Source organism: Fulmarus glacialis, unplaced genomic scaffold (genome assembly GCF_000690835.1).
Source record: "Fulmarus glacialis isolate BGI_N327 unplaced genomic scaffold, ASM69083v1 scaffold23581, whole genome shotgun sequence".
In the NCBI taxonomy this organism is placed as follows: Eukaryota; Metazoa; Chordata; class Aves; order Procellariiformes; family Procellariidae; genus Fulmarus; species Fulmarus glacialis.
This window is the reverse complement of record NW_009193737.1, coordinates 24,011-32,472: the sequence shown is the minus strand read 5'-3', so window position 1 is coordinate 32,472 and position 8,462 is coordinate 24,011. Positions and strand designations below refer to the sequence as shown.

At 42.3% G+C, this 8,462-nt stretch overlaps 1 protein-coding gene across 1 annotated transcript in view; it reads right to left on the bottom strand.

Moving 5' to 3' along the window:
* Positions 1–384: 384 nt before the first annotated feature.
* Positions 385–8,462, bottom strand: part of LOC104083899 (metastasis-associated protein MTA1-like) — a gene marked incomplete at its 5' end in the record, with an annotated part of 25,745 nt that continues 17,667 nt past the window's right edge. Inside the window, 3 exons of the mRNA XM_009587558.1 lie at positions 385–523; positions 4,919–5,070; positions 7,954–7,985. Of these exons, the coding sequence (XP_009585853.1) occupies positions 385–523; positions 4,919–5,070; positions 7,954–7,985 (323 nt within the window). The remainder of the gene's footprint in view (positions 524–4,918; positions 5,071–7,953; positions 7,986–8,462) is intronic.

Genomic DNA, 8,462 nt, shown 5'->3' with positions numbered 1-8,462 from the left:
GAAGAGGAAACAAAGCTAAAAAGTACTAGTCCACATTCTCTTAATAAGTTAAACTTACTTTCCCTCCCCCTGTCTACAAAAAGGGTAGAAGCAAAGGGGAAAAGAGGCTACCAAAAATTAAAAAAAAAAAAAAAAAAAAAAAGGGGGGGGGAAAAAACAAAAGGAGAGGAGAGAGCGCGCGCGAGAGAGAGAGCAGTCTGTGGTCAGAGGCTCAGAGCAGGGCTGAGTTCCTTTTAAGGGTTTAAAAGATGCAAAACAGTTCCTCAAAAGTTCCCTCTCTTCAACAGTTAGTTCAATGCTGTAGCCATAGAAACTCAAGTATATATTGGAGGAGAGATTCTTTCAGGCAGATCCACCGTCATCCGGAGAGCTGCTCAGCATGTGTTAATCCTCAATGATTATGGGTTCATCATTCATGGGCTGGCGTAGCTGCACTGCCTGGATGGGCCGGAGGATGATAGGCTTGTAAGGGCGTCTGGCGGCTCGCTTGGCTTCGGAAGAGGAAAGCAGTTTGCGGATTTTCCTGCAGACAGTAAGGAAGAAAGGAACCGATTACAGAGACCAGACACTAAGGCACTGTAGGTTTCTCGATTTCTCCAAGTGAAACCAGGCCTGCACACATAGACGCTGCTCACTAACGGGATGGGCTGACACTATTTCAGCAATGTCTTCCCCGGGGAACTTTTAAAAGTTCCCCACCAATATAAAAAAAAACCACCAATGATGAGGAAATTGCACTCCCTGTTCCAGAATCCTTCCCCTGCAGAGCAGAAGGCATTCTGGTCCAGCCTCATAGGACCAGGGTCTACTGCTGTAAACATAACAAGTGAAATAGTTATGACAGCCAGTTTCCATACCACTAATTTATTTTGATGCATGCAGACACATCGGTTGGACGAGCTGCAGGCAGCTTTGTGGGAATTTACAAAGCCAAGTTACAATCAAACCTCTTCTGGCAATGTTGGTCACTTCCCCGCTTGTTAATCCATCTCTCGCAGAGCTCTCGGACATTCCCCCGCCCCAAGCAGGTGCACACAGCTGCCTCTTCAAAAGAAACCCGTCACAGCACAAGCCAGCGACATTTGGTCTCCCATGGAGCTACGCCTCAAGGCTGAGCTGCTGCAGGGGAGCTCCCTGACGGCCACTAACCAGTGAACCAATACTGGAGCCTTCCCCCCTCCACTGGGAACACTAACTTATTTCTTATTTCTCCTACACCGCATGTACCCAACCTAGAAATGGGTAATATTCACATCTTGCTCCCTACATGTTACAAGACTAGCAACAAGTCTTACAGACACAGGAAGCTGTTTTCCATATGGAGAGAAAGTAAAAGAGAGAGAGAATGGAGAGAGGACACACTGAACTTCTAAAATTAGCAAAATAAGGTAGAAAGAGACAACATAGAATGATTACTCGTTTCTTTTTGTCAATACCAGGCTTAGAGCAAAAGGAAGTATCCCCCCTGCCGGCCCCCCCCAAAAAAAAAAAAAAAAAAACAAAACCAAAACCAAAAACCAGCAACAATGAAAAATGTGCTATGTAATTAAAATGAGGAATTCATTTCCAGAGGACGTTGTGGTGGTCAAATGCATACAGAGATTAGAAAGGAAAGTGATAAATATTCACAAGATTAGTCTACCAGTACCCATTATACAGAGCCTTCAGCTCAGGAACTGGGGCAACAAGGAGGGTCTGATAAGGAAGCACTGCCTACCCTTATAGGCTCCTACCTTAACGATTTTTTAACTTACCGTGAGAGACACAATACTGCACTAGAGGAAGGGCAGCCATGTGGCTATACAGTCTACAACTCCACCATCTATCTCCCAAAGATAATTTTTACATTTTTGGTTACTCAACATTGTTGGGGACAAATTTTTCGTTTAAAAAAGAAAAGAAAAAAACCCAACAAAACACGACAAGACACATTCATAGAAGAAACTGGTCAAAATACTCCCCCCCCGACCCCACCTCAAAATTTACCCTTCCCACTACCAGCACTGACAAATCAACAACTTCAGCTGAAGATTTTCAATCAGCTCTGGTGAGATCTGGTCATCTCTTCACTTGCTTTTTTTGCCCACTGAGCAGAACAAGCCTGCTACATAGAGCTCACACACACAGAGACACATCTTTTGTTGCTCAGTGTCCCCATTTCTCCAGCGCCTTCTAAAGCTGAAAGGCCACAGGGTGGGGAGAGGAGAGAACAGGGTGAAAAAGTGGTGGTGGGAAGAAAAAAATAAAATCTTGATGTGATGATTTTTCCAAGACTCACTTAGCTGAAGTTGATCTACTTTTAGCCAGCGGAGCTTCTTACAGTATCCGCATGTGCTCAATTAGACACGCTGCCATCAGAAACACGTCTCATAGCAGTTCTAGATTCTGATCAGGTCACTTGCTGCCTCTGCTTGCATAAATTATAAATGCCGAGTTCCTTACTGTGATGCTTGAATTCAAAAACTTATTCCTTTCAATCGACCAACTTTTCAAACTGCTCCCTCAAAGCTGTCCAGTTTTCTAGCACCGTTCTCAACAGTGCCACACAAAAGGGGAAGGAGGAGGGGTGTAAAACTTTAGGAAAACCTGCTTTCTGTGACTGAAAACACAGCCTGACCCTCAGCTGGAGGATGATATGCAGATATTGCTGCTAGATTGATTGCTACGGAGCCACACAAAGCTCAAATTGTTTCGGAGCTCACAAATAAGTCTTACATTCTTGACACTGGAATGCAGCAGATGGTTCAGGGAAAAGTTAGAGGTGAAATGCCCGACAGAAAACCCGTGCCGCTTACAATGCTACATCGCTCAGGCTTCCCTGCTTTTCAGCAGGCTGCCAAACATCTCTTTTCAGCTCTCATCAGTCAGCTAAGCAGCAAGGCTGTCAGACAAAGAAGCCCGTTCTTTCTTTTTTGTTTTTTTAAAAATGGAAGAGATAAGGTCTTATTGAGCTGATGTCTATCACTGTACTACGATTTCTGCGTTAGAGATGTGCCGGTTGCTGCAGGACTGATCTTTCCTGCCTCGGTCAGTGGTTTTGTACGAGCAGATGATTCTGTGCCCTTACAGTAAATTGTTTTCATGACCAATATCGCACTTGATGAATATTCTCACTGTTATGTACAGATCAAAGGGCAGGACCTTGTAGTAGTACTGAGACATTACTACCACAGACCTGCAGTATTTCTTCTGGGTTGGATGATAAAGATGTCAAGTGTTTTGTAGATGCAGGATTATGAAATAAGCCTTGAGCATCTAAGGACTGAATTAAAGACTGTATACCCTGTATCCGCAATGGCACATGAATTTACCAGAGCTGAAGGTCTGTAACAGGATCCCAGTACCTCTTTAGCGCTTCCCTTGAAAATAAAGTACTTCTCTCACTTTAGTTTCAATTATACAAGGGATCTCACTGCTTACTTTCACAGCGTCTCGCAGGAACAGAAAAGGAGAAGGGAAAGACAAGGTAAAGATGTAAGCTGATGTGAAATGCAGTTGCGTTAAAGGTGTCCATAGGAACAAGTCTGACAAGGAAATTAATTTCATGTTTCCTCTGAGTTCTAACGGGGGTGTTTCCTGCACTGAAATCTGATGATCCAATATATCAGCAGTTAGTAACTTGAACGTTACCAGTATCAGTTTGTCTGTGAAGCCCATCTTTGATACTAGGCCCACAGAGTAGTCCCTTGACACTTGTAAGGCTTTGCAGGCTAAGGAGGAGGTTGGGGGTGTCACGACTCTGACTATGTACTTCTTGCTGAACAAATGAATACTCAAGAGTAGCACCAAATTTAGTAGCACCAGAGGGATGAAGTACTCAAAACTCCTGACCTCCTTGGTCACTTGTAAGGGCTCAGACATCCAGTAGTTCACATGTCCATCTCTGCTAGGTACTGGAGGGAAACGCAAGTGCTTCTCTGCCTGTTGGGGCACTGATACTGAAAGTGTTGATGACTCCAGGCTTCAGACACAGACAAAAGCCAGAGAGCACCTCTTGCAGAGAGGGCTGAAAAGCAGGACTTTGCTCTGACCTTCTTCGAGGTTACCCAGGAGAGAGGCATCAGGTTCTTGGGAGGAAACCACACAAGCTTATGACTCTACCTTTCTGACCACACCCAGGAGCAGTCCTCGCTTCCTAGGAGTAACACAGTACTGGGAACACGCACAAAAAAGCTTTGCTTTAGGGATCAGGCCACACAGCTTCTATCACTCTGTCAGCAGCCTGTAAACAGAGTTTCAAGTGAAAGGAAAGTTTCTTTTACTATTTTTATCCTGTGGGCAGACTAACAAGAAGGACTAGCAGAAGCAGTACCACCAAAGGAGGAAGATGGACACTGCAAGGCTAAATCTCACCGCTACTGGTGGCAGATATAAACCACCAAAGAAATGAGGCAACGCAGCCCCCGGAAACCCTCTGTGTCACTTGCAGGTTTCAGTACTCAGACACAAGAGGAGACGTTCTGAGAGGTAATACAAGAGACTTCAGCATGCAAGAGGGCATGCAGAGCTCTATGTATAGGAGGTTCTGTTCCTCAGCATCACCCATGTGCCAGAAGGCCGCCATCCTATTACTGAGACACTGCGGTGGGACCTCCAAAGGCATTTATGGGTCTGAACCAGGTGAACTCGCCACCGCAGTCTTCCTCTCCTTATTGCCCACCTCTTACAGAAACTGCTCTGGAAGACAAAAAAATCTGCTTTCTCTGGAATGCGAGTGCAGGATTAGGCACATCAGACACGATTAGGTACATCACAGCTTTTATCCACCTAAACACAAGCACTGGTGTCTGCATTCCATTTGTAGCAACGGATCTGCTGAAGAGATCCTTGTCTAACCACAAAATCAGCTGCAGCACCCACAAGGAACACAAACCAAAAGACCTCCCCTTAAACCCTCTGAAAAGACCAAATTTCCTACCTGGTTTCTTCAGTGGCCATGTAAAAAACATCGTCTGGCGCATCAATCCAGTTCATCCTCCTCCTTTTCACTGGAGGCATGGATCCACCACGAATTAATCGGACTTTTGTTGGGTATGATTTCCCATTGAGCAGCAAGTTTCGGCTTGGTCCCTAACGTGATACATAAAAAAGTACAATTATGGACTGCAACAAACCTGCAGTAGCATGTGATAAGCACTCAAAGGAAAAGAGAATTAAAGTTTTCATATCAGCTGTTCAGAGTTTCTGGTAAATATATCCCCTCCTGCCCATGACTGAACACAGAATTCACATAAAAGCAATTGTCCACAAGCAGTAAAAGTTAGGCACCTTCAATATACAATAGGACAGCAATACTCCAGCGACAGGACAGATAATAAATAGAAAGCATTACCAATAACCTGTTGCTTGTGTCTGAAAGATGACATCAAGTTTGAAAGATTGAGCATAAGACTTAGATTTCAGCTGCTACCATAAATCTAGAGCAACTCTATTGATTTCAGGGAAGGAAATCTAGGCTACACAGCAAATCAAATATAAAAATCAGAATTTACAGTTATTCTGGGGTACCAAACTTACCCATATCCTTTTTGTTTTAGGAAGGTTAATATTTAATAATATATTAAATATGTTGTTGAAAACAAATCTAGGACTACAAAGCTTAGCAAATTCATCATAAAATCCTTTTAGCATTTAACACCACAGATTTTCCATACATAACACATTTGCTTTGCGAATCAACACAGGTATAATTTTCCAGACCCACAGTAGCCCCCTTCCATTCAACTGGGAAAACATGAGCTGTTATTAAGAGAGGTGCAGATGCAAGGGAGCAAAGGATTAAGCTTCTCAAATGCAGCTGTCCTTGATCATTTGAAGTCCAGTTCTGCTGCCTTTTTTTTAGCACACTGAGAAATCCCACTGAAATCAGTAACACTGGACAAGTCAGGAGAGATGCAAAATAAGGGCCCAGAAAATTTCATATGAATAAATTAAAGCTGGTCAGAAAACAACCCAGTAGAAATTTAATTCTGGTATTTCACAGGCCATCCTCTGAGGTCAGACCATCTCCCCAGATGCGCCCAGGCTTCCCCTTCTGCCCACGAAATGGGAAACTGAGCGTGTATGGGAGGGATGTCTGGCCTGGGAGATCCATCTCAAAAGGAAAGGTAGGGACATGAGGTACTCAAGTCCTTAAGTGTCAGGTTATGGCAAAAGCTCAACCAAATTTTAACACTTTGACTTAGAAAGGGAAGACTTCAGTCTGTCAACCAAGGAAAAAACCCCAACAAAACCCTGCATCTATCTCACTTGTATCTGAGAAGAAAACAAAAAATGATTGATGACTTTTTTTTTTTGACCAGCCTTAATCAACTGTGCTAGCAAGATCTGCTTTTTGTAGAAAATTAGGGCTTTAGAGCTAAATAAACAAAATCCCACCCTTTAAAATCCTAAGCTCTTTAAAGCTGTTATATACAAGTGCAATAACGATTTAATTTCTTTGTTGCCCAGCTTCATGTTATACAAGACAACTTCGGCACCACAGCAGACCGCTGAAATACTTCAAGAATTGCTTTTATATTTGAGGTTTATTAAGGAAAAGGTTTCAAATAAAAGGCTTTTCTGTTGTTTTTTTTTACCCTCTCCAGATTTCTCCAAGAAAATCCTTTCGTTAATTTTGCGAAGGATATTTTCTCTGCATGTGCTACATACACAGGAGAACAACTCCAGAGAAAGTTCTTGGAAATACTTAGAAGGGGCACCCTTGTGCTTCCGGGTTGCCTTTTCTCTACCTGCACAGAGCAATCTGTCTCAAATGGTACATCCTGAAAGGTGGACCTTTAACTTTCAGTTCAGTAGCACACTTTATCAAGCAAACAGAAATCAAGGCAGTTCAGGGGTTTCACCCTAAAACACCTAAAAAGTGTTAGGTCATCACAGATTTCTCCCACTGTACTGAGTTGGTTTATTCAGCAGACACAAACAAGTAGCCAGTCTCCTCAGTGACAAGAAATGAAGCTGAATTCAAGGACGAATACAATTTACCACTTCATATCAGATACTGAAGTAACAAACCAAATGAATGCTTCGTTATTACAAGCAGACTAGCATGCTCAAGATATGGCCTACCCTCATGATACTGCACACTATCCGAGAGCATTATTAGATTTAATAATGCTTGTGATCACTATTCAGTGACCATCAGTCATACCTGCTGCTGATTGACCCATGTCAGAGTGACTCTACTGACACTAATACATCGTGGCAGTTCACCTAATGAGGCAAGCTCCACTTTATCAACACCAGAAGATCATTTTTCGGAAAAAAAAAAAAAAAAAAAAAATTATGCTTGAAGTTCTCTCCCATATGAGTCTCCCATAAGCCATGCGTAAGGGGGGAAAGTGATGCACAGCCTTTGCGCTGGCCCCTTCACACCGAAGTGAATTTCATGAGAAAGCATTTTGCCAGAGATGCATCAATCAGACTGGCTATTTGCTTCTGTCCTTTGATAAAACTCAGCATAATGGATGAAAGGCTAGGAATCATTTTTACTCAAAAAACAAATAAAAAACAAAAAAGAAATAACAAGAAATCTACCAACTTGCACACCAACTTCCTAAAAAAAAAAAGAGAAACTGTTTTCCAAACAAACCCTTCCATCAGTTAAGCCTTCCTCCTTCAGTGAAACACATTCCACCTAGAAACACATCCCAGAACTTTGCTATAAACAGCCACTCAGTTTCTGTATGAGCAGAAACAAAATGTTCCATTCAAAACAGAATCTCATTTATATATAGATAGATAGTTTTGAGGTTTAAATTATATTTAACCATTTCAATGTTTCATATGCCCCAAAATAATAATTTTTTAAAAACTTTTCAATTAATTGGGAAGTACGACCAGCTGCAAACAGCAAAGACGGAAGTGAAACACTAGGGTTTAATGGGGTGTTCTATCTAGCACGGGTTAATAATTCTTCTTTTCCCTGTTTTGGTTAAATGAACATTCTCTTACCATTTGTCTGGTTTGTCCGTGGTTAGGCAGACCTAACAAACAGGAAAGAGAATAGAGCTGGTAAGACCATTGCTTTTCCAAGACAGAAAAAAGTACAAAATCAAAACACACGCAGCTATGATTGCAACTGTGTTGTTTTGCTAAAACAAGAGTTGTCTACCAAACTAACTTCTCCCCTCCTTGAAAGGTAACTGAGAAAAGAGCTTCCTTAACAACATGGTTTGAAGAGCAGAGCCCCCAAGTTAAAAACACTCCATTCGCTCAGTCTTTTCTCCGTTTACTCACACCTTTCTTCAAACTACTGCTAAAAGTACACCTCCTCTTTCAGATCTGAGGTTTTCCTCGCGTCTTGGGAAAAATCTGGCGTTCTGTTTTAGTTTTGGAGGAATTTACTGACATCAAGAAGGAGAAAGTGGAAGGTATTATACACTGTCAAGACAGCAACAAATAAAATCTTTCCTATCATCCTTGGATCCCCAGGGAACTCTTCAGCTCAGACGTTAGCTACA